This window comes from Callithrix jacchus, chromosome 4 (genome assembly GCF_049354715.1).
Source record: "Callithrix jacchus isolate 240 chromosome 4, calJac240_pri, whole genome shotgun sequence".
In the NCBI taxonomy this organism is placed as follows: Eukaryota; Metazoa; Chordata; class Mammalia; order Primates; family Cebidae; genus Callithrix; species Callithrix jacchus.
This window is the reverse complement of record NC_133505.1, coordinates 106,890,108-106,917,987: the sequence shown is the minus strand read 5'-3', so window position 1 is coordinate 106,917,987 and position 27,880 is coordinate 106,890,108. Positions and strand designations below refer to the sequence as shown.

Below are 27,880 nucleotides of genomic sequence, written 5' to 3'. Positions count from 1 at the left end.
TTTTTTTTTTGGCTTTTCTTCAAATTAACTCTCATCGTGGGTGTTATACCAGGGTCACTGTGCAAACAAAGTTCAGTAAGAAATGAGGACTGCATTTTTTTATGTCTGTTTTAAGAGTAAAGAAATGTTTTCCAGGATTTCAGGGAAACAAGTTTGCCGTGTTTGACTTAGTGAAATGCATCATTTTGTGAAAGAGGCCAGATTTTCTGAATAAAAATAGAGTTTCATTAGAGAAAACAAAATGAAACAGCAATTGTGTGCAGACAACTAACATTGTCTGTTATTGGATGCCAGAATAAGGTGACTGGGATCATTGTAGGCTATGGCCTTTATGAAGACTTCTTGGAGAACATGAAACTTGAGTTGTTTCTTGACTGCTTAGTCTGTGGGCATTGATCGTCATCTGAAACAGTGATAATGAACCAAACAATTGTCTTCCTAATAGAGCTGTTTTGGGGTATATACAGAAAACAACAGTTCTTGACTTCATGTGGCAACTTTTGTGTGGACCTGTTATAAAATGTTGGGGATTATGTCTTATCTGTGACATTTTTTATACAGAACCTTCAAAATTAAATTTTGTTGTAAAAACATTGTCACTGTCAAGAAGGCCATGATTTTATGTGTTAGAGTATTATTTAGAGTGCAACTATGGAAACTGTAAGGAAAAAGTTTTAAAATTCTAAGTTTATTCTCAAAAGTAATTGGGGATTTTTGATACATTCCGTGTGGTGCATGCTTTTAATTATATATTATTTTCTGTTTGGGATGTTAGTAGATGCTTAAAAATATGTTTAAGAATGATCTAATGGATAATCTTTCTTATAAAATTATAACTAAGAGATTCTTATCAATTTTTGATTCTCAGCAGTTATTTAAATTATATGATTGAAAATAATGTTTACTTGTTATGAAAATGCTTTATCATTCATAACTCTGAAATGCCCAAGTCTTATTTGAGGGGAAATACGATCTATATTTTCTCTTCTAAATAAGAATTTATTTTGTCTCTATTCCCTAAACCTTTTCAGGATTGCAGTACTGTATAGTCTACTGGGAACACTTGCAAACAGATAACTAGGAAAAGGGCACCACCTGCTTCAAAAATACCTGCTCAACTACAGAAAAAGTTATAACTAACATTTGCCTCTAGCTAAGAGTAATCCAACAAAATAATTTTCTTTACAACCTATAATTTATTGACTTTATAGCAGGAAATTAGAATGGAGAAGATTAAAAACTTAAAGACATTAAACTGTCCCAGAATGATAATTTTAGAACTTATCAGAAGATGAATTCAGAAGTCTGAAAATTAAATGAATTTAACTTGTATTGTAGAAATTTCAAATTGCTTTAGAACTGAATTTAGTCCATGTCTTTGAGTATATTAGTGTGTTGTGGTTTCATAGACCTACAACAATATGCAGAAATATTTGATACAGGTTGCTATTTATAGATTCTCTTCTTGTATTTGGTTTGAAAGTACATATGGATTGATTATTGTTAATCAGTAACAATTTCTTGAGCTCATGATTGACACAAAGCATTGTGTTAGGAGTTACGATGGGTACGCAGAGGTTTAGAACTATGATCCTGGCTTTAAGGAGCTTACTATCCAGTTAAACAGGCAGAACTGATGTGAGTTCCCAGCTTCACCATTTGCACATTTTGTGACATGAATCAAGTTAAATTATGCCTCTGAGTTTCAGTTTCCTTTTCAGACGTATTTTGACGATTACGTGAGTTAGCACACAGAAAATGTATAGCTGTTTTTGTGATACATTTTAGGTGATCAGTAAATTCTCAGCATAAGAAATGCTTATATAAACCATCCCTTCAATTAATTTCTCACATTGATAGCCGAGTTTTGTTGTGTAAACAAAAACTTCCTATAAACATCATATGCACCCTGGCATATCATATCAACTCTGATAGCAAGAGAAGACATATTTAAATTTGACCCAGTGGTGCAAATATCAAAGTGGTTAAGTAAATGTAGGTTGCCTTATTTTGCATTCTCAATAAGCTGTCACATTCTTGATAAATTTCAGTTATATGAAAATAAGGATATCATTTTGGTAAATTTTAAATGTACCAGGAAATCAGTATATAAAGGGATCTCAATGAATATTAAGCAATTCATGATTTCTTCCCCTAAATGTTTTGCTTGTCCCTTCATATCTTTACATATTACACAAGAAGTTCAAGAAAATATTTTTCTTATAGGGACCTCTTTTTTCTAAATGTAAATGTTTTTAACCGAAGTTTTTCTGAGTAAAATGTTCTTTTTATTTTCCCCAGAGTAGATTGTATTAAATTATTAAACATAGATGAATCAGAAAACCTAATCACTGAGTTGTGGGTGTTTGATAATAGTTCTGTTTTCTTATATAAGTCAACTGAGAACTGTTAGGAAATGTACAGATTACAAACTGGCAAATGAATGAAAATCTCAAGTGTTGACCAGCAGCCCCTACCCTGAGTATGAGGAACCTGTGTGTGTGTATGTTAGTTTTTTCCTTCTTTCTTTCCTTTTTTTTTTTTTTTAACAAACCCTTGTGTGGAGAGCTGACTTTCAATAGATCGCAGCGAAGGAGCTGCTCTGCTAGGTAAGAAACCCCTACCCAGAAGCAGGTCGTCTACGCATAGTTTAGCACCAGGTTCCTCACGAACGTGCGTGAGTGAAGGGCGAGGGGGCGGCCGCCTTTCCGGCCATACCCTGTTTCCCAGGACACGGGGCACTCCACACTGGATACCGGGGTCGGGGCGGCCCGCAGAGCGGGACGGCGGGGGAGCGCTTGTCCGAGGTCAACTGAAGCCCCGCAGCACTGCTTCTGATTTAGAGGCGTTCAGTCATAATCCCACAAATGGTAGCTTCGCAACATTGGCTCCTCAGCCAAGCACATACACCAAATGTCTGAACCTGCGGGAGGAACCTGTTTTTAAAAGCACTGGTCTCCTCAGAAAATCCTCTGAACTCATCTCCAGCTGTCTATGACTAAGTCTTTCTCCTACTCTTCTGAGCTGTGAATTCAGTGTATTTGGAAAGCTTGTATTTTGAGGTTCAGACGTCATGTAGAGAAACATAACAGTCAACTGGATTTATAAGTTCCTTTCTTAAATTTAAAGATAACCATATATATAAATAGTCTCCCCATCAAATTCTTTTCTCTACCCACCCTTTTTTCCTCCCCTCATTTTGTTGTTTTGCTTTATTTTTTGTTTTGTTTTTGTTGATTGTCTTTTTTGAAAGCCAGGTATATTAAAGTGTTATTTGACTACTATAAAATACACCCTTTTGGGGTTATAGTATCATAGATTTTGTAAATATCAACATGATCAAAACCCAACATTTTCATCAGATCTAAAAGTTTCCTGCTGCCTCTTTTACCTGTTTCCCACCACTCCCAGTTCCTGCAGACTACTGTTCTGTTTATTTTCCCTATGGTTTTGACTTTTCCAAAATGTCATATAAGTATCATACAATTCCTTGTGTAATGCTTATATGTACATCATATGAGTTATTTATATAATATGTAGGTGTCATGAATATTTTGAATCTGATTTCCGTTACTTCATGTAATGTATTAGAGATTCATCCATATTGCTCTGTTTCAGTACTTGGTTCTTTTCATGGCTAAAATGTATTCAATTCAGTGTCTGTACTTCAATTTGTTCATTCTCCATTTGAAGTACTTTTAGCTTGTTTGCAGCTTTTGCTGATTATGACTTAAACTGCTAGAACTGTTCATGTACAGGTGTTTGTTTATACATATATTTTTGTGTTCCTAGGGTAAATAACAAGGAATGGAATTGCTAAATTGTATAGTGAATACATATTTATCTTTGTAAGAAGGTGGCAAACTGTTTTTCAAAGTGAATGGAGCATTTTGTATTTATACCAGCAATGTGTGAGCATTACAGTTACCCTATATTTTTGTCAGCACATAATATTGTCAGTTTAAGAAACTTTAAACATTCTACTTCATTGTATAGTAGTATCTCATTATGGTTTTGGTTTGCATTTCCCTAATGACTAATAGTGTTGAGCATCTTTTTGTGTCCTTACTTGTCATTCTTCTTTGGTGAGATTTCTGGTTAAATAATTTGTCAAGTTTTTAATTGGGTGATTTGTTTTCCTGTTAATGAGTTTTGAGAGTTCTTTGTGTATTCTGAATGCAGTCCTTTTTCAGATATGTGTTTGTAATATTTTCTCCCATTTGCAACTTGTTTTTCACAAAATATTTTCAGTGGAGCAAACATATTAGTACCCTTGAAATCCATTCTATAAACTAAAAACAAAAACCTCGATTATGCTTTTTGATCATATGTAAGCAATTTTTGCCTCATGCAAGGTTATTAAGATTTTCTTCATAATTTTCTTTTGTACATTTTAAAGTTGTAGCTCTTATATTTAGGTATATAATCATTTTTAATTAGATTTTATATGTGGTCAAAGGTAAGGGTCAAGATTTTTGTTTGTTTTTGCATATAGCTATCCAGTTGTTCAGGGATCATTTATTGAAAAAACTTCTTTATACATTGAATTGCTTTTGCACATTTGTTAAAAATAAGTTGACCATATACATGCATGTGAGCTTATTTTTGATTCCCTGCATGTCTATTCCTTGCCATGCTGTCTGGATTACTGCAGCTTTATAGTAAGTCTTGAAAACAGGTGTTAGTATTTGGCTATTCTATTTCTTTGATTTTTCATATGAACTGTGTTGTTTTCTATAAAATTTTCTGCTGAGATTTTAACTGGGATTCCATTGAATCTATAGATTATTTGGTGAGAATTTAAATCTTATATCAAACCTTCCAAACCATGAAGATTATATACTTCTACATTTATTTAGGTGTTCTTTGATTTTTTTCATGATTAATTTATAATTTTTAGCACACATTTTACAACTGTTTTGTTAAATTTATACCTATGTATTTTATGTTTATGTTTTCTGATACTATTTTAAACCTTTTTCAAATTCAACCTTCAGTTGTTTATTAAGTATAGAGAAAATGTAAGTTTCTTGTCAGAAGGCAAATCCTACCAGATGGAGTCGTATATAACATAAAATAATCATGGGAGTTATAGCCTCTGCCATATTCTTTTTTTTTTTTTTTTTGAGACGGAGTTTCGCTCTTGTTACCCAGGCTGGAGTGCAATGGCGCGATCTCGGCTCACCGCAATCTCCGCCTCCTGGGTTCAGGCAATTCTCCTGCCTCAGCCTCCCGAGCAGCTGGGATTACAGGCACGCACCACCGTGCCCAGCTAATTTTTTTGTAATTTTAGTAGAGACGGGGTTTCACCATGTTGACCAAGATGGTCTCGATCTATTGACCTCGTGATCCACCCGCCTCGGCCTCCCAAAGTGCTGGGATTACAGGCTTGAGCCACCCCGCCCGGCCTGCCGTATTCTTTTATTAGTTAGAAACAAGTCACAGGTTCCATCATGCTTAAGGGGAAAAGATTAAACTAGGGTGTGAACACCAGGAGGTAGGCATCTGGGATCATTTGGGCTTACCTTACGGTCTGTCCACCACTTAAAATCTTTCACTTTAAATACTTTCACTTTTAAAATACTTTCACTTGCCATTGATGGGATAATGCATAGGGTTCTATATAGCTGTATATTTTGGTAATTGTATTTCTCTTTCCATATAAATGTACATTATACACATATTGATGTTTTCTTATCTACTCTTGTTGAAACTTTTTTATCTCACAAAAAATTATATTAAATTACTCCATCAGAATTAAGGACTCTGTGATTTAAAGATACTGACTCTGTCTCCCTCTATAGAATTAAAAAAAGAAAACCTACTTACTATGTCTCACAAATCAAACTTGAATTTTTTTAAGAGAGCAAAAGATTGCGTGAAAATATTTGGTGTCTTATGCACCTAATGTCACATTCAGATAATGTCATTAACTCATTTCTGCAAAATAGATTATGTGTGAAAATTTTCTTGAATTGGATATTTAAAACATTAGAAAATTGTAAAAGATATGGTTTAAATAAATATTTCTAAATTTCTATTCTTTAGGAAATCAATCCAAACACATTGGTAAGCTTTGAAATACATACATACATACACCTACCCACACCCACAAGTATGTATACATTTGTATATTGAACTGGCCATTCTAAAAAAATTATTAATTCTTTTATTTATATTACACATGTTCTTGGTATGTTATTAAATTAATTGTTAGATATAATGCTGGTGGAAATAATGTCTTCCAAAAATTTCCATTGAGAATTCTAATAATGAAATTCTCTTGTTTAAAGAGATGTACATTTAAAATGACATTCTTGCATTATTTAATCAGTTTTGGAAAGTTTAAAGTCATATGAACCATAACAAATTTAAATTAAGTAATTACCCATGATTCAACATCTGAATATTTTGTGGACTTCACCATATAAGTGCCCAAATATTTTATCCTTTGTAAAGATTTTGAGCAAACTAGTGAAAATACTTTAAATGTTCAATTCAAAGCTGAAACCAATTATTACCATAAATATCAGCCAGGAAACTAAAAATGACATTTTCATTGTGAGATTCAACAGCATTTAACAGAGACTCTTTAGCTTCAGTTTTATTGCCATGATTAGAAGTGCAGCTGTTTATCAGAAGTCAGATCCTACAATCTCAGCCAAGACTGTAATACCAATTAAATAATTTTAGGCTACAACACTTGAAACTACACTTAAAATGTTATACTGAAGGCATACTAAAACATACGTAGCCAGTATGAGTTAATCTTTTTTTTTAACATATGTATTAACTTCACAGAAATACCAGGTTTTTAGCCTTTAAACTTATTTCTGCTTTAAGCCTCTGATATCTGTATACTTAAATAATACTGATTTTGTGAAACCAGCCCCAACTTATTATGCCAGTTCTACATAAAGACAAGCAAACCAAACCTAGCCAAATCGAACCTATAACTGAAGTTAAGCAATGTCTTCTTATTTATTTATTTATTTTAAGTGCTGGGGTATATGTGCTGGTTTGTTATATAGGTAAACGTGTGCCATGGTGGTTTGCTGCACCTAACCCATCATCTAGGCATTAAGCATTAAGCATGCATTAGCTCTTTTCTCTAATGCTGCCCACCCAGCCCTTCCCCAACAGGCTCCAGTGAGTGTTGTTCCCCTCCCTGTGTCCATGTGTTCTCATAAACAATGTCTTTTTACTGCCTTCTTGTGCACTTTGAATGTGTCTATTGACATAGCACCCTGAAGAAAGTGTTTCAGAGTGACATCTGACATGTTGAGTAATTGTTAAGACCTTGTGTGCTGGTGAAAACCCAGATTTACAATCTGGAGAGTTTGTCAGTGAAAAATGTGTTATGATTCTGCAACCCAAATTTTGTTTCTCTTTTAAAATCCCCCATTGAGAACTTTGTTTTTTTTCTTCAGTTTTCCTAAGCATTCAGCTTTTGCTCAAATGATACCTCTCTTGGGAATTAGGAGGGCATCTTACCCTCCCAAGAAGAGGGTATGCCTCTCTGGCTCCCATTATATTTGAAATTCTTGTTAAACATGGTTTTGCTATTGTTTGCTTATTCACTCCCATGTTTTGTCTTCAAAGTCAGTAATAACTTCCTATTTATCATTTTACCATTAGGCTGTGAAATGTTTTTAGAAGGTCCATCTGTATTTAGCTGACATTTGTTTTTGTTATGCTTCTTAGATAGACTTTTCTGTATGAGAAGTTTTAGGAATTGACACTTACAGGCATAATTGTCAGTGTTTTAAATGGTGTAAATGAGCTGGGCATGGTGACTCACACCTGTAATCCTAGCACTTTGGGAGGCCAAGGCTGGAGGATCACTTGGGCCTAGGAGTTCAAGATCAGCCTGGGCAACATAGTGAGACCTGATTTCTAAAAATATTTTTTTTAATTAGAAAACTTAGCCAGGCAGGCACAGTGTTTCATGCCTGTTGTCCTAGGTACTCAGGAGGCTCATGTGGGAGGATCACTTGAGTCCAGGAGTTTGAGATTGCAGTGAGCTGATGACCAGGCTACTGCATTCTTGGGCACCAAAATGAGACCCTGTCTTTAAATTAATAAATGAGTAAACGAAGGGTGTAAATGCATTCAGTTAAGTAACATAAAAAGATATGAATAATGCATTGCAGTTTCTGATTATTTTAGGTGGGATTGCTTTCTGCTTTCTTCATATGTATTAAAATTTGGCTCAGTTTCATTTAAGAAAATAAGTAACTTGATTTTCACAAAATCTAACAATTTCACTTCTTTCAAAGATTTAATATTAGGTTACTCTTTTGAGATGCTTTGTTACTGAGACTTAATTTCCTCTACTCAGATCATCTAATTCAAAATGAATTTTTATCATAAAACATTAAAACACGTGACTCTTTAGTAAAGAGAAAATAACAGTGTCCATGTACTGTCTTTCATAACTCTTAATATAATTCAGGAGTTTTTCAGCACACTTTCAAGTGTGGGTACAAATTAGAAATTTGATATTTGTAAAGATTTGATATTACAGAATGAAAAAGAGGGTCAGTTGTTTGTATTAATACAAAATTATTAGGTATTTCTATTTATAAATAAATATTGTTGTTTTAATACATTAAGTCAATACAGAATAGACCTTTCTCGTTTTGTTTTTTATCTAAACAGAAAAGATTTTTGTAGGGTTGATAAAATTTATTACAAAAAATAATATCTAAAATGTAATATCTACATTTATAATATAAATAGAAAGTGAAAATGTCTTTTTTTTTTTTTGAGACAAAGTCTTGCTCTGTTGCCAGGCTGGGGTGCAGTGGCACAATCTCAGTTAATTGCAACCTCCACCTCCCAGGTTAAAGCAATTCCCTTGCCTCAGCCTCCCAAGTAGCTGGGACTCCAGGCATATGCCACCACACCTGGCTAATTTCTTTGTATTTTAGTACAGATGGGGTGTCACCATGTTGGCCAAGATGGTCTCAATCTCCTCATGATCCGCCCGCCTTGGCCTCCCAAAGTGCTGGGATTACAGGTGTGAGCTACCATGCCCAGCATGAAAGTGAAAATGTCTTTACAGCCCCAACTTTAGTAGAATACTTTGATATATCTTTCCAGAATGTTTTTGTATTAATAAATTATATTTAATTAGTTACTGTTTTGTGGCATACTTTTTTCATTTTTCGACACATTTTTTTTATAAACAAATGTATCTTCATTCTACTTAACTACAGTGATTCATGGAGAATCTGTCATGAATTACTTACTCCAATACCCTATTTATAGATATTCAGCTTGTGTCTGTTTTTTCTTATTGGAAATGATGTTATAGTAAGCATCTTTGTGCTTATTTGTATGACATCATTGTTCAGTTATTTCACTTGGATTTTTCTTTTGACTTGGAGTTAGGTTAAATGATATATGCACATTTGTAATATGAATTGCATACAAGCAATATATATGAAAGTGTAAACATTACCAAAACCAATTTTTAAAAAATCTTCAACACTTGGATAAATAAAAATGTATCTTGTTCTGTTTTGCATTTACTTGATTATTAGTAAACTCAGTATTTTCATTGACTGTATTTTCATATTTAGTTTTATAAATTATGTTACTTGGTTAAAAATCAGTTAGGAATAAAAAAATTAACTATAAAAATAAAAGTGTAAAGTAATGAAATTAGGAAGCTTTACAAGCCTTTAACTCAGACTTTTAATTTAGACTTTTATATCAGATATCTGAGTTTCAATCTTTGCTCTGCAATTTGCTAGTCTTTTATCCTGGTTAAGGTCTTTAAACTCTCCGTGCTGTACTTCCCCCATCTTTAAAAGAAGGATGATAAAAAGACTTACTTCATAAATTTTCTTTGGATGCTAAATGATATTATGCAGTTAAAACATTTAAAATGAAACCTCATATATAGTACATGCTCAGTAAAAATGGTTGCTAAATAGATTAGTGAACTGTTTACTTGCCGACTTAAATAAGAAATATATTATCTTATATATTTACCTTTAATTCAAGAGCATTAGAGATCACATTGTAGTTTGTGTTCAGTTAATCTACTGACGTCACAGATTATGTAGTTTGGGATTGGTGTTTAGTGAAGAAGTGTGTCAGATCTTCCCTGGTTCCTTTAAATGTATGATGTGGAGGTATGTGGAAACAAAGTTATAGTGGGAGCTCATGAAACAAGTTTCTGGTAGTCTAGATTCATCTGCTGCAATGTGAGCTCTTAAGGACAGAACAAGTCCTCAAAGTCTGACACTTGGTAGGCAGTATTTAACACATGATGAAGGAGGTGGAGGATACATTTTAGGTAGCAGCAAGAAGTAGTTTAGGCTTGTATTTAATAACAGATCTGGTCCTCTGGTGAAGCCATAGAGGCTTAGATGAGACTGCAGATCTGAGGTCACAAATATTGGAGGTAGGAAGAACAATTGTTATTTCCTTCTGTGTCTAAACTTTCAATTAGGAAGCCCTTTGAGGAACTGGCCATGTGAAGACCAAAAAAAGAGAATGCTGGGAAGAGAACTGAGTAGGGGACATATGATTTAGAATAATTTGAAGGGACATGAGAAGAGTAATTTAATTTACTGTTTCTAGAGGGTAGAATTCAAGGAGTAATGAGAAGAATTTAATATGAAATATTTACATAATACATGAGAGCTCATTTAGGCTTTTCCACGAAATCAGATGTTTGTAGTTTTTGCATTTTTTAAAAGATGTCAGTCATATTTCTTTGTGTGTCTTTTACTTTTTTGGCATAGGTTATTTATTTACTTTTTTTTTTTTTTTTTTTTTTTTGAGACGGAGTTTTGCTCATTACCCAGGCTGGAGTGCAATGGTGCAATCTTGGCTCACCGCAACCTCCGCCTCCTGGGTTCAGGCAATTCTCCTGCCTCAGCCTCCTGAGTAGCTGGGATTACAGGCACGTGCCACCATGCCCAGCTAATTTTTTGTATTTTTAGTAGAGTCAGGGTTTCACCATGTTGACCAGGATGGTCTCGATCTCTTGACCTCGTGATCCACCTGCCTCGGCCTCCCAAAGTGGCATAGGTTATTATCATACAGTTTCAAAAACTAGCAACCTTTATATAGTGAAAGTCTTTCATTTATCTTTTATCTGCCCTGGTCCCTCCCTTCTTTCATTAATAAGCAATGTGTTCAATTCTACACATTCTTTCAGAATTACTGAAAGCAAATATAGATTCTTCTTCCTTGCCCTCCTCAAATTTGGACAATAAGATAGCATATTATAATACTATTCCGCAACTTGCTTTTTTGTTGCCATAAAAAGATATTTTAATCTCAGAAAATAGAAAATATTTTTATTCTGTTTAATGGAGGCATAGAATTTCACTGTATGGATATGCCATAATTTATTCCAGTGGTATACTATGAGGACATTTGGGTTGTTTCTAATTTTTGGTATTAAAAATAATTTGTGATAAATCTTATACAGTTTTGCATGTGTAAGTATATTTTTGGATACATTTTTAAAAAGTGAAATTGCTAGATAGCCCAAAAGTTATAGGCATTGATTGATGAGATAAATATTTTTGTTTTCCCAAAATGAAGCAGGGCCATATTTTGAAAGAATGCATTTGTATTCACTAGAAAGTATTTATTTGTGACATTGGGTTTCAAGCTTTTTTTATTGCACTTGTCTAAAAAATACTTTACATTGTATTCAATATACTCAAACACAATTAAAACAGAATTTTCACAAAACTGTTTTACCCTTATCACATGTGATATACTGTAGTATTTTCTTTTTATTTTCTGTTCCTTAAAAACACCATTGGTAACAATTCACTAAGTTAATTTCATAACTCACTGTAAGGCATAACCATCTTTGTGAAATACACTGATCTAGAGTTTAGTTGACCAACTCTGTTATGTATGGTAGAGGAGGATTTGTAGTTGGACTATACAGTCTCTCAAGAATTCCCTATAATTCTCCTGCAGGTCAAACAAATAAGCATGGGTTTTAGTAATTTTTATAAAGTCTCTTAGAAGTGATATTTTGTTGCCTTATTTAAAAATAATAGCATATGTTGGTATCATATCTATGTAGAAATATAAATGTAGATATGTAAATTGGGTTTGGGCATAAACCAGTCAAACAGTTTCTTAGGGATAAGTAGAAAAGGTAGAATGTTACTTTTTTTTAATGTAATACATAATTTTTATATATTCTTAATGTGGGAAATTCTGTCATATGCTAAATGTCTGATTATGTTTAGGGTTTTTAGTGCTTAGTGTCCGGAAGATTAAAAAATATATAAAAAGTATGCTTTGAAATTACCTTTTCTGGTTTTAAGAACAAATGTACCGGGAGCTGTTGCAATCCAAGCTAACTTGGAGTTTTACTGGCAACTACAGTGAATGAATATAGAAAAAGATAATTTGACTAATATTTGTAATATATGATAGAAAACACATATGGAACTTATTAAATTATGTGAGTAGAACAATTTATATCAAGCTTCTTTTGTAGAGATAGTCATTGTGCTTCACAAGGAGCATCTTAACTATTATTTGATTTATAAAAATTCATCAACAATGCAGTTCATAGTTGATAATCATAATTTAATCAAAATGACTCAGCTGAAGCAAGCACAGAAAAAAATCACTGAGTATTTGCTTTACAACATTTACTATGCTAGGAATTAGAGACATAAAGTTGAAAAACATAATTTCTGCCTCATAGTAGTCTTACATTCTAGAGGAAAATACTTCTTTTATTTACCACTTAGCATTTTAGGAAACACAAGTGATTTCATTTGATCAGGTGAAGTATTTGTCAAGTATTTGTCAACCTTTATTAAAGGTGAGTAATGATGCTTAGGTTGGGGTATGAATGTAATATATGGTTGATATTTCAACCTCACCGTTTTAGACCTTGGATTGGAATATAGAAATAAGTATAAGTGATTGAGTCAATTTTGGAAAAGAATATTAATTCCATTGTTTCATACATTCAGCAAATGGTTACTTATTTTCTTCTTTTTATGCTTACTAAGGATAACTATAGAGAATAAGACATCAGGAAAAAGACTAATGTCCTTTCTTTTTCTTAAAGACTCCTCAATATGTAGTTTTGTATTTTATTTTTAAGTCAGGATCTTGCCTTGTTACCCAGGCTAGAGTGTAGTGACATGATTGTGGCTCACTGCAGCCTTGAACTCCTGGTCTCAAGCAATCCTTTCACTTCAGCCTCCCAAGTTGTGAGATTGCTGGCAAAGAGTCACCATACCTGGCACTATATTTGATCTGAATTTCATGAACTTCATGTTATGGCAGGGTCTTTTAGACCACATTAAGGATATTTGAATATTGCCCTACGAGATTTTCCCTCAATGCAATATGCTGTTGTTAGGACAATATATTTATCAATTTATAAGCATTATATATAAATAAGCTAGGCACTCTCCAGAACTGCACTGTTTGATAAAGTAGCCATTAACCACAAGTGGCTGTTTAGCAATTGAATATAGCTAGTCTAGCTTACAAAGTGCTTTAAGTGCAACATATACTAATTAAAAAATTTCATATTAAGATGATATTTTAGATACATTGAGTTAAATGAAATACATTATAAAATTAACTTCACCTGTTTTTGTGTTTTTTAATATTTCTGCTAGAAAATGCAAGTATGTATTATATGACTTAATAAACTTCTATTGGACAGTGATGAATTTGTCTAGGAGTATTTAAAACATTTTAAAATATCTTTCATTTTATTTTCAACTTGTAAGATTAATTTGTTTATTTCTTAATATGTAGCCCCCATCTTTAAGATTTCCCTATGACTAGGGTATCTGATATTTTATCTTCTATTGTTCTTAGTAGAACGTGAAAGGTTATGGTCTAAGCCTTGGTTTCGAAGTTGTTTATTTATAACCCAAATACATTTTTCTATGAAAACAAACTGGTCAGATAGAGACGCTTACCTTAGTATGTTAACATAGTTTACCTGAAATTGTATTAACATATCTGTATACCTACCTGTCCCAACATCTCTAAGGCCTAAACTGAAGTCCTGAACTTTCTACACTTGTTTATCTGAATCTATTACTGAGAGATCCCCTGAAATTTTAAAAGAATGAGAATTATAGGGCAAAGAGTGGTTTACTATGTAAAATATAAGCAGTTTCTGTTATCTGAAAGCTTTTTCACCAATAAATAAGGTTTATCCTCAGAGAAAAGATGAAAAGAGGACTCCATGGTACCCTTTTATAATAGAGGAGTGGAGCCAACAAAGTATTTTCTTTCAGTTTTTTAATGTGGTCTTTTAAAATATGGTTGTAAGCATAGTATAAATATAATTTTGGAGCCAGGCATGCTGGTATATGACTGGAATCCCAGCAACTTGGGAGGCTGAAGCAGGAGGATCACATGAGCCTAGGAGTTTGAGACCAACTTAAATTAGGTTTCTAGAAAGGTGCCTCAAGAGAGTTAAGTTAATTTGAGTTAAGAATAAAATGACAAGAATTAGGCCACAAAAAAATTTGAAACCTCAGTACATAGTAAGACTCCATCTCGAAATATAAAATATAATACAGTATTTTTTTCACTTAATGTATATAGGATTTTATTCATGTTTCATATTCTCCTTGATTACTATTTTAATGAATGCATAATATTTCATTGAATAGGTATATCACAATTTACTTAACTGTTCCTCTAATTTGAGAAATCACTTGGTAATTAGGAAATCTGAAAGCTTATCATAGCTGTATATCTTGCAGTCTTCATCTTTTATGCTGGTCTTTTAAAATTAACTTTAAAATTTTTATCTACATAATTACTAATTATATATTTATGTTAATGTGGTAAAATGTATGTGATTCTTTTGGCAAAGTAATCATACGAATTGTTGAAGTAAAATAATCAGAATATATTAAACTTAACTTTTAGTTCAATTTCTTATTTGTTGAATAGCCAAACGTTTCTCAAATATGTGAAATCTATGACATTAGATTGGATACAGTTTACTGTTCGTAAGCAAGACTTCGATTACACTTGGAAAACCAAGTTATTCAATTTTCAGAGGCTGTTGCATGATTAGATTTAAATATTAAACATATGCATTGTTATATGTCACCTAGCCTTTCAATAATAAAATTTATGTTTTTATGTTAACTATCAAAACTTTTTATTAAGATGATTGAAGTTTAATCTTGTGACTAGTTACTTATTATAATGTGTCTAAGTAGTATATTACAAAATTCCATTGATCACACATTCAGTTGATAAACCATAATTGACAAGAGGTTTTCTAACAACCAAAATAAAGGTGCAGTGTTCTTTTATAAAATCTTATATGCTTTATTCCTCGAAGAATCCACTAAACCTTTACCTAGCATCTGTTAACTTCTTATTTTAGACAGAATTTAGAAAGATTACTAGACTACAAACTTTTGAAATTTGAGTCTGCTGCTACTATGTAATTTTGGGAGAATCACTGTATTTGCCGAAAATGAATTTTTAAAAATGCTTGACCTTACCATGACTTTCAAATTCTGATGTAATTGCCTGTTTCAAATCTCTCCTTAGATGTATAATAGGTACTTCAAATGGAGTGTTTTCCTTTCTCAGTCTGTAATCTTAATCTTCCTCATATCCTAAAAACTATTTCTCACTCAAGAAAATGTCATCTTTGATTTATCTTTTTTTCCTACCATCTTACATTGAAGTCATCATCAGATCCATTGACTACACCTCTAAGAGATAGCCTGGGTCCTGCTACTTCTCTCCATTTCGTCTGCTGACACTCCAGTATAAACCAGCATCACCTTTCACTTGTGTTACTGCCGTAGTTTTATGCTACTTTTCAATCTTTTTTCCGTATGGTAGCCAGAGAAAGCTTTAAAAGTTACAAATCATGTTATATTATTCTTCTACTTAAAATCCTGCAGTGAATCCAAGGTCTTTGCTATCAAGTACAGTTCCTATCTTTGTTTCTATCTCATATGTGACCACTTATTCAGCCACTCTAATCTCTGTATGGTTCCTTAAACATTTGAACTTTGTCCTGATTTAGGAGTCTAGTTCTAGATCTTCATTCTGCCTAGAATGTACTGAGATTTCAGATTTTTTCGTGGCCTGGTTCTTATCATTTTATTCTCAACTCAGATCACCTCTCTTGAGGCACCTTTCTAGAAACCTAATTTAAGGTAACTGTTATGTCTTACTCCCTATTACACCATCTATTAAAATGTATTTACATGAGCATTTGAAATAATTTTTAAATTAGTAAACGTGTTGATTTTTTTTGTCTCCCACGCTAAGTAGAACATAAGCTACATGACAGCAGAGACTTTGTCTGTTTCATTGAGAGTTTGAATAGTTTGTGCCACAAAGAAATGATATTCAAGGACTATTTGCCAAATAAATGAATGATTCCAGCTGTGAAGGAAAGATCAGAGATTTAAAAAAATATATTCTATTAGGAAAGCCCAACCAAAGTAATCTATTTTAGAGTGATTATCAAAAATAGTTGTATACATTCACACACACACACACACACACACATAGTCATTACTTTAAGACCTTGGAATGAAAAAAATTATCCAGTTATCTAAAAGAAAATCATCTGATCACCTAATAAATAATCTAAGTATGTTAAATAAGGTATTTATGTAAATTGTTTGATTTTTAATCTCGTGACTTTTAAGTGGATTATGGCATGGAGCCTGGTTTGTGAGGAATGTTAGAGTAGTGGGATTCCAGCATATAAAACTTGGACTGAGTGTGTGGAGTGGCTGTCATCACTAATTCTGAAATTTTGAGCCTTAGCCACATCTTATAGGGAGCCAGAGAAAAACTGTGAAAATTATGTAATGTATGTCTTTGGTATCTGTATGATTTATCATAAATATCTGCTAAAATTTTAGTCTATTGTTAGAATATCTTAATCTTATGATATTTACACTGGCTTTGGAGGGACAGCATGTTCCTGAGTTTATCTTAGATACCTAGTTAATGCTTTTTAATTAACTGACAAAATAAATACATATGACTATTATAAACAAGGAGGTATGTTTACTATACATTTTTGTTCTTCCAGCTAAATACTGTCATCCAGTTTATTTTTAAAAATAGAGTGTGCACTCAAGAGTACCCTGTGTTGCCAGTATTTGATAAATGGATATCCAAAACATACCCTTTCTATGGAATTTCATAATTGAGTCATCTTATTTCTGTAAGATCAGTAGTCTAGTGAGTCCCAATAGGTATAGACAAGTGGTTGTAGGATGAAGCTTGTAACATTGAAAATGTTTCTCATCTGCTAAATATGATATGCTTTGAAAATGCTTAGTAGTTAGAACCAATTAAAAGGTTAAATGGTATATATTTAGAATGACTATCTGGACTAAACATAAAGCACTTGAGATAAATGATCATGAGACTCTCAGTTTTCTGCTTAAAAGCAAATGCTGATTTGCTAAGAAATAATTTCAGTTTATCTTTATGTATTCATTAATGTGAATCAATATTCAGATCAGATGAAATGTTTTAAGTTAGAAGAATGTCAAATATTTAGAAGCGAAGATTATTAGCTGCATTTAATTAGGTGTTGTTTGTGCAGGAATTATAAATAAAACAGTACATATTATTAGTACGTAGTTATAAAGTTGAGTAAAATAGAGTTTTGCTAGAACCCACATTTTTCTTCTTCTTTAATCATTTGTTTTTTTAACTTAAAGCATTTGTAAATATAATTTGAATATCATTTAAACGTAAGAAATCTGCATAATGGACATTAATTATTTCATGTTCCAGTAGCTTACAAACACAATTCACACTATCATGTATACTGAGCCCTTTAATGATTTTTCTTATTGCTGTCTGAGCACATTCCTTTTAGTTTTACCAAGTTTGTTGCTGAAAATGATTTCATTTGTTTTTCTTAATTCAAAATGAAAAACAAAAAGAAATTTTATAAGGAGTGGTAAAAAAAACACGAGCTGTTTTAAATATGAAGTTTTGGAGGGTTTTTTTTTTTAACTTGCTGTTGTTTCTATTCAGCATGTTCTGTTGATAGTGATGTGTATATATGTAACAATATTGTAAGGATTTTTTTGAAATGTTTCTTTTGAAATAAATGTAGAGAACACTAGCAAGATAAATCATCATATATTATTATTTTAAACAGTAAATTTGATGGTAATTTGCATTTGAGCTAGGACATACTGAGTTTAAGTCCCATCTGGGCCACAATTTGTTAGCAGTGTGGACTTGGGTAAGTTATTTAACCTCTCTAGGTCTCGGTTCCTTTTGATAATTTCTTCATGTAGTCTCTAAAATAACCTTTTAGAGATGTTTCCAGAGGAGTCTTTATAATTTCTTTTCTTTATATTGAATTTTTCTTTCATAATTTAAATCTAAGTCTTCTTGTTCTTGGAAGAGAAATTTATTATTTCTATGGTTTTAAACGTTTTTCTTATTGTATTCCAAATGGAACTATAATATGCTTCTTCCTTGCTTAAAAGAGACCTTAAATAGTAACTGTGTCACTTTTGCTCACAGTTACATCCCTAATGGCTGAAAAAGTCCATGGCTATTTCATTCAATAATTTGGTGTTCATTTAGTAACTTGGTAAATGTGTGAAGAAAAGGTCAGCTCCTTCAGTGTGGTATATGCGGCTCTTTGTAGTCTGCTCTCGGCCTACTTTTCCATCTTCATCATCTTTGCTACTCCTTTTCACTAGCTCTAAGTGCTTTTCTAATATCCTGCTTCTTCTACCTGACATGGTATGCTTAGTGACTGTCGCTCCCTCACATACCTCAGCATATAGTTCATATCCTTACTATAAAAACCTAAATGAGGTAATCTAATTTTAAACATACCTTTTTCTTCCTTTAAACCACAAACTAGGGATGGGTGTGGCAGCTCACAACTGTAATCCCAGTGCCTTGGGAGGTTGAGGTGGAAAGATAACTTGAACCCAGGAGTTCAAGACTAGTCTGAGCAAGACCAGCAAGACCTTGTCTCTACTAAAAATAAAAAAGTTAGTCGCGTGTGGTGACATGCACATGTAGTCCCAGGTACTCAGAAGGTTGAGGCAGGAGGATTGCTTGTGCCCAGAATTTAGAGGTTGCAGTGAGCTATAATTACTCCACCGCACTCAAGCCTGGACAACAGAGCAAGATGCTGTCTCAAAAAACATCAGGAAAACCCAGAAACTAGTCAATTTTAAGAATCATTTTAAACATTGTCTAACTTTTGTTATAAAAACAAATATTTATATTGACAGAACTCCTTAGCATAATAACAATCAGTAAGTGATTATTGAATTGATTAGAATGCTATAAACCTCTATATGTGTAATAGATTTTGTTTGTTAGTTTATTCTTCTGATATTATGTTTATCTCTTGAACTATCACCTTTAACAGCAAAAAAATAAGTTTTTTTACTGAAAGTTGAATATAAGGCTTTTGCTAAACCGCTACATATTTTGGTTAGATTCAATTTAGTATTTCTTTGGAGGACATTGTGTATGCAGTGTATATCTTTATCCCCTCATTTAATTCTAGTTCTTTTTGCAAGTAGCCAGCATAAAATCATTCAATAAAAATTTATTTAGCAGCCTATTACGTTCCTGGCAGTTGATTAGGTACCGAGGTAATACAAAGAATAGTAAAAATCAGAATCCTTAGTTTCAATCCAATGGGTCAGAAATATGTATAAAGAACTCATTTCGTTATTTGTGGTTAAGGGTCATAATAATAATATATAAAGAGAATTGTCTGAATGTCTAGCTGTTGAGAGAAGCTGTGATGTTTTCTTAAATCTTCTAAAATATGGCGAAGCATAAAGAAGTAAAGATAACAGTTGTTTAGGGAATTAGAACTGGAGATTGCTTTTGAGCTTGAACTTGAATGGTAATGAAGAGTAAATGAGAAGTCTTTGAACATTTTATAAGCTGGAATATGACATGATTAGATTCGTAGTTTAGGATAGTATACTCTGTTTCTTGTCATAAGTCTTTAAAACTGGAAATTACTGCATTCATTCATAGCACTATTTTAGTAAACGTCATATAAAAATGAAATGACATATGACAGTAATGATAATAGCTACTGTTAATTTATTTTGATGTATTTAACAAGTACCATCTCTGTGTATGGTTTATAGTATATGATTTATAAATATTATCTAATTAAAGACTGTAATTCTCATGTTATACTATATGACTTCAAATACTAGCTCTACCATTTGTAGCTGTGTGAACTTAAGCTTTTTCAAGTCTCAGTTTCCTCATCTATAAAATAGTCCAGTGTGGTTATAGAAGTAATTAAGATATTTTATGTAAAGGACTCCTATGCTTAGCCCATAGTAAGCACTCCATAATTGTTAGCTATTTTTAAATTAATTTTTGTAACTTCCTTATGTTATAAAGATAACACCTTTACCTTGCAATATTACCTCGCAGATGAGGAAATTGAATTTAGAGATCTTAAATTACCTGCAGGTCATACTTGCCTTATTACCTTGCAGATGAGAAAATAGAATTTAGGGATCTTAAGTTTCTTAAAAGTCATATTGCAAATAGTAGCAAAGCCAGTGTCTTAACCTGGGCCTCTGACTATAAGCCCAGTGTCCTGAAAAATGTGTTGTGTGTCCCTCCGAGGCTGAGTGATCTCACTGGTATGCTCAGATGTTTAATTGGCCTGCCTAAGAGTTTCTAGGCCTAGGAGATACTACTGTGATCTTTTCTGAGTATATCTTTTGTCCAAATGGAAGTGTAAGTGTATATATAATAGATAAGTCTATGTTGTCTAAATCATCTACATTGTCTCAATAATTAATTCTTTTTTAATGCTGTGTAGTACTCCATTGTATGAATATAAAACATTTTGTTTATCCATATATCTGTTGATTGACATTTGAGTGGTTTTTCTGTTTTAGGCTATTACAGGTAAAGTTGCTGTGAACATTCATATAGATATTTTTGTATGTACATATACTTCTTTTTCTCTTGGGTAGAGCCTCAAAGGGGTATGTTAGGTGTATGTTTCTTTAACTTTAAAAAACTTGCTAGATTGTTTTATGAAAGTGATTGTACACTTACTTTATCTACCATCAGTGTGTGTGAATTCTAGTTTCTCTACATCCTCACCAATATTCGCAATTATAAAAATTAAATTACTAAACTTTTTGCCAGTTGTTTTTATGTTAGCCATTGTAATAGGTGCATAATGGTGATTTTAATTTTTATTTCCCTAATTACTAATGATGTTGAGCATTTTTATATGTGCCTATTTGACATCTATATATTTTCTTTGGTGAAATGATCATTGAATTCTTTACCTACTCTTAAAATAAAATTGCTTGTTTTCTTTATTATTTTGTTGTTTTTATATTTTCTACATATAACTACTTTATCAGATATATGTATTGTGAAAATTTTTCTCCCATTCTGTGGCTTCTGTTTTTATTTTCTTAACAGTATTTAAAGATAATAGGTTTCCATTTTGCTTAAGTCAAATTTACTGATTTGTTTATAGATTTTATTTTATTTTATTTAAGAAATCTTGACATAACTCACTTCCATAAAGACTTTCTTCCACGTTTTCTTCTACGTGTTCTATACTCTCAGATTTTACATTTAGGTCAGTAATTCACTTTGAGTTAATCTTAGTTATGTGACACAAAGTATAGATTCAAGTCATTTTTTTAACCTGTGTATACCCATTTGTTCTAGCATCATTTATTCCAAATGCTGACCTTTGTCATTTACATTGCCTTTCAGCCCTTGTTGAAAATCAGTTGTCCAAATATGTGTGGATTTATTTCTGGATTCTCTATTCAGTTCCTTGATTTATTTGTTTATATTTATATAAACATCATGGTATTTTGATTTCTCTAGTATTTTAATAATTTTTGACATCAGGTAGTTTTAGCTCTCTAACATTGTTATTCTTTTTCAAAATTGTTTTGTTCCTTCTAGATCCTGTGTCTTTCCATATGAATTTTAAAGTCAGTTTGTCAATTTTCATAGGAAAGCCTGGTGGGATTTTGATTGGAATTGCATTGAATCTGTAGATGAATTTGGAAAAAAAAAAAGGCATCTTAAAATTTTATCTTTCATTTCTTTTAGCAAAATAGTATAGTTTTGAGAATGCAGGTCTTTCTCTTCTCTTTTCATACTTATCCCTAAGGAATTCATAACAGAGTATTATTTTTACTGTTTAAAAAATTTGCTTTCAGATATTTCATTGCTGGTATATAGAAATGTAATTTTTTAGTTGTCAATCTTGTATCCTTAGCCTTCCGGAATTCACACATTAGCTTTAGGAGTTTTTTTGTAGATTCCATATGATTTTTTACATAGACACTCAGGTCATCTCTAAATACAGATTTTCTTTTCTACCTTTTTTATATTAATGACTTTATTTTTTTTCTTTTTTCCCTTTTCTGTTTGCACTCCAGTACAATGTTAAGTGGATAGAACCTTCAATACAATGTTAATTGGTGAGTGAGTGTAACACCCTTCTTATTCCTGGTTTTAGAGAAAAGCATTCAATCTGATCCGGTTAGTACGATGGGAGCAGCTGTAAGGTTTTTGTAGATAGATGCCCTCTATCAGGTTGAGCAATTCTCTTCTACTTCTAGTTTGCTAAGATTTTTTTAAAAAAGTAAAAATAAAAATAAATGATTGTTCAATAATAAAAATAAATGGATATTCAATTTTGTCAAATGCTTTTTCTGCATTTATTAAGATGATCATAAAGTTTTCCTATGATGTATTATTATGTTGTTTATAATTTTTAAATTTAATCTTTGAGGGGTATTAGTCTGTGATTTTATTTTGTCTGGTTTTTATATTTTATAGTGCTAGCTTCATAGAATGATTTGGGGAGTATTTCTTTTTTATGTATATTTTTTGAAATAGTTTAAATCTCCATGTAGTATTGATACTATTTCTTTTCTTTTTTTTTTTTGAGACGGAGTTTCGCTCTTGTTACCCAGGCTGGAGTGCAATGGCGCGATCTTGGCTCACCGCAGCCTCTGCCTCCTGGGTTCAAGCAATTCTCCTGCCTCAGCCTCCTGAGTAGCTGGGATTACAGGCACCCACCATCATGCCCAGCTAATTTTTTTGTATTTTTAGTAGAGATGGAATTTCACCATGTTGACCAGGATGGTCTCTATCTCTTGACCTCGTGATCCACCCGCCTCGGCCTCCCAAAGTGCTGGGATTACAGGCTTGAGCCACCGCACCCGGCTGATACTATTTCTATCTTAAATTTTAGATGGAATTCATTCAAGAATCTCTCTGGCCCTGGAGGTTTTTTTTTTTTTTGGAAAGAATTTTAACCTCTTTCTTAATTTCTTTAATAGATATGGGGTTAAGTTGTGTATTTGTTTTTGAGTGAACTTTGAGAATTTGTGTTGTTTAAGAAAGTTGTCCATTTCATCTGAGTTGTCAAGTTTACTGGCATATAGTTGTTCATAATGTTCTCTTATTATTTTTTTAATTTCTATATTATCTGTAGTGATGCCACCTTTCTCATTCTTGATATGGATAATTAGTATCTTCTTTTTTTTTCTGATCAGTCTGCCCAGAGGTTAATCAATTTTATTAATTTCAAAGAATCATTCTTTTCTGTTTTCTGTTTCATTGATCTTAATAATTATTTCCTTTATTCTTCTTTGGTTTTGATTTTCTAATTTTTTTATTTTAGAAGATAAAGTCATTCTTTTAAAACTTTTTTTTCTTTTTTTAATTGGTAATTTTTTTAAGTTTTATTTGTAATTGACAAATAATAAAGGTACCACATGATGTTTTAATACATGTATACATTTCATAATGATCAAATGAGGTTAATTAGGATATTCATCACTTTAAATATGTGTTATTTCTTTGTGATAACATTCAAAATTCTTTCTTCTAGCTATCTTGAAATATACCTTATTATTTGCTAGGGTCTTCTATGTAATAGCACAAAAGAACTTAATCATCCTGTCTAACTATAACTTTGATCTCATTGACCAACCGTTCTCCATGCTTTTCTTTACCCATCTTCTGTAGCTTCTGGTAATCACTATTCTATTTTCTACTTCTACGAGATGAATGTTTTCAGATACCACATATGAAAGAGAACTTGTGGTATTTTCTTTTTTAATATAGTAATTACTGCTACAGAATTTTCCCTAAGTATTGGTTTACCAGCCTCTACAAATTTGGACATAATAAATCTTTATTTCCTTTCAGTTAAGAATACTTACTATTTTCAATTTTGATTTCTTCTTTCATCAGTGGTAAGAAGTGTGCTATTTTAGGAGTTGTGCTATTTTGTTGCAAATATTTATATATTTTCTAACTATCTTTATAATAAAGGTACCTGATTTAATTCCATTGCAGTCCGAAAATATGCTTTGTATGACCATCTTCCTTTTCAATTTATTAAGACTTGTTTTTTGGTCAAGAATACAGTATCACTTAAATGTCCCAAGAGCAGTGGAAGAGAACCTGTTTTCTACTATTGTTAGATGATTTAGTGTCAGTCAGGTCAAGTTGGTTTATAGTGCCATTCAAGTCCACGGTAGCCTTGCTGATTTTCATGCCTCCTGTTGTACAGATTTTGAAGAGTGGTGTTGAAATCTTTGCCTATTTCCCTTTGGATGTGTTCAGTTTTTACTCATGTATTTTAAAGATCTGTTATTAGGTATACAAATATTTGGGGCTGTTATATCATGTTGATTAATTTACCTTTTTGTCATTATGAAATGACTTTTTTATTGCTGGTAATATTCTTGGCTTCAAAGTTTGTTTTTTTTTTTACATTAATATAACCATTCTAAACTTATCCCTGTAATCCCAACCAGTGTTTTATTTACTCTCAGATCATTTAGTTTTCATCTAAGACTTCCATAGGAAAATTTTAGGAAAAAATTATTTAACTACTCTGTGTTTTAGTTTCTTTCTGATTAAGGGACACAATATGAGTATCTCCATTATAGAATTGTTTTGAGGATTAAACAAGGAAATAATATCAAAGATTCTACACCTGCACATGTTGCAGTACAAACTGTATAAGTGTAGTTTATGGCTTTTGTTCTTACTGTTACTGCTGCATTTTTAAAAAGTTTTTTAAAAAACACATGAAATAGAATTTGCTATTGATTTATATCTTCAAGAAGTATCTTGTTTGCTGTCTAGTCATCTTTAATCTAGACTAGATAAATTAGAACATCATCATGAAATTTGTAAATAAATACAAACTAAAAAAATACCGGTATTTAATTTTTTTTTTTTTTTTTACATTACTAATTTGCCATCTTTTTTTACTTAAGAATTGTATACTAAAATTTAGGTATAGTGTAATCATATTTTCCAAATTTACTGAATTTCCCTTTAAAGTATATTAGAATTGCACAATATTTTTCAGTTATTCTCAACTGTATTTACCTCTGTTTAAACAAAACACACATTGTGAAACTACAAATTAGTGTCTTCAAAAAAAAAAACAACAACTGAAATAAATGTTTGCAATGAATGATTTGTGTGGGTCCTTCACATTGTTACTATTTATAATGGGTGATGCTTTTTTTTTTTAGATTGGACAGCTGGCTTTTAAAGGAATGAAGAGACTCAATAGAATCCAGTCAATAGTGTTTGAGACTGCCTACAACACCAATGAGAACATGCTGATTTGTGCCCCTACAGGAGCTGGAAAAACCAATATTGCAATGCTTACGGTCTTGCATGAAATTCGCCAGCATTTTCAACAAGGTGTTATCAAAAAGAATGAATTTAAGGTAGGTAAATAATCAGACAACAACTTTTTAAATTATAAGGAACAAAATAAATTTGCTATAGTATATATTACATGAAATTTGAAAGTTCTTAAAGATAGTGTATTTAAAGTCAGATAAGTAATGCTTTTTGATTTATTTCATTACTATTAAGCCCGTCCTTATTTGTGTTATGAAAATTCTATTACCATGTAAGAAACTTTGAAAATACATTTAGCTTTGAAACCAAACCAGTTTTCAAAGTGATGCAGCTGTGTAAACCAATTCTATTTGTCCTTTAAACAGATACACACATATCTCACAATGATAAGACTTTTAATACATCAGTTAAGATTTTTCACTGGAAGTAGTTAGATCATATTTTACAATAAATTGTGACTTGTCTTAGCTACTGTGAGACAAATGATATTGTAGTTTTTGCTCATTAATCAAGCTAATGTTCTTTGGTATAGATTGTATATGTTGCTCCAATGAAAGCCTTGGCAGCTGAAATGACAAATTACTTCAGCAGACGTCTAGAACCACTTGGCATCACTGTGAAAGAATTGACTGGTGATATGCAGTTGTCAAAAAGTGAAATTTTACGAACTCAGGTATGTTGTTTACCTAGATTTTTTTGTTTAGTACCATTCTTTTTTTTTTTGGAATTATAAAAATTATTAAATGACTATATCTTAAATATATAATACAAACATAATATAATAAACTTTTATTTGTAACCACACCATATCTCTGTATTATAAAGAGCTTTTGCTGGTACTTTGTTTTCTGATATCCCTTATGATTCTTTGTGATTCTTACTACATCTTGAATATTGTTAGGTTCCAAGTCTATTGGCATTGAGGCCGTTCTTTTGAAATAGGAATGAGGATATAGGTAAGATTAGAGTTTACTTTTAAGAGGAGGGAACTATGTAGCTCTTAAAATGATTGCACTAGTATCCCAAACCATTCCATAAGAATGGCTTAACATATAATAAAGCTTTTTGGCCATTCATTATTTCATCAAATGCACAGTTATTATTAAATCATGTACTATATATAGCACTATATTAGATGAAATGAATGACAACAAAGACAACTAAGATACAGTTACCATCTTCAAGAATCTTATGACTAAGAAAAAAAATATTTAGGTTTCTTTTTTCTTTTTCTTTTTTTTTTTTTGAGACAGAGTTTCACTCTTGTTACAATATTTAGGTTTCGACTAGATAATTATTATGGAAGGCAATATGTAAGTAAGGTAAGTTTCATTGTGTTTTTAAAAAAATGAAATAGTGGATGACCAGATATTAATGGAAAAATTCATAGTTTGATGGAAAATACATAATAGAACTTTTGAAACAATGGGTCGATACTGATTTAATATGTGATTGAAATGTGAATTAATTTCCTAGGGCCCCTATAGCAAAATACCATAAGCTCAGTGGTAAAGACCAAAAGTATCTGAGACAGGTCTCAATCAATTTTGAAAGTTTATCAATTTTGCCAAGGTTAAGGTTGTACCAGTGACATAACCTCAGGTGGTCTTGATGACATGTGCTCAATGTGATTGGGGTATAGCTTGGTTTATACATTTTAGGGAAACATGAGACATCTGTCAATACATGTAAGATGTACATTGGTTTGTTCTGGAAGGGCAGGACAACTCAAAGTGGGGACTAACAGATCATAGGTAGATATAAAGATTTTCTGATTGGCAATTGGTTGAAAGAGTTATTATCTAAAGAAAGGAATGTGGAGACCAAGGTTTTATCATGCAGGTGAAACCTATCCATTCAGGGAGAATAGATTGTAAATGTTTCTTATTACACTTAAAGAGTCTGTTCTATCAGTAATTCCAAGAGGAAGGATAGTATAATAGTTATGTCCTGCTCTCACTTCCCATCATGGCCTGATCTAATTTTTCAGGTTAACTTTTGGAATGCCTTTGCTGAGAGGAGGGGTTCATTCAGAAGGTTGCAGAGCTTAGAATTTTTTATTTGGTTTACAGTGTGTTAAAACAACAGTCTTAATTCTCTTACAGTACTGGAGTTTAGAAGTCTGAGATCAAGGTGTCAGCAGAGTTGTTTCCTTCAAGAGGCTTTGAGAGCATATCTGGTCTATGCTTCCTAG

At 32.1% G+C, this 27,880-nt stretch overlaps 1 protein-coding gene across 13 annotated transcripts in view; it reads left to right on the top strand.

Annotated features, from left to right (window-relative positions):
- Positions 1 to 27,880, top strand: part of ASCC3 (activating signal cointegrator 1 complex subunit 3) — a 369,134-nt gene that overhangs the window by 67,199 nt on the left and 274,055 nt on the right. For all 13 annotated transcript variants that reach the window (XR_013534438.1, XR_013534439.1, XR_013534440.1 and 10 more), the window contains 2 exons: positions 25,569 to 25,769; positions 26,219 to 26,359. Coding sequence is in view for 5 of the 13 variants with exons in the window: in XM_002746863.7 (XP_002746909.4) it covers positions 25,569 to 25,769; positions 26,219 to 26,359 (342 nt within the window). In the remaining 8 variants the exon portion in view is untranslated. The remainder of the gene's footprint in view (positions 1 to 25,568; positions 25,770 to 26,218; positions 26,360 to 27,880) is intronic.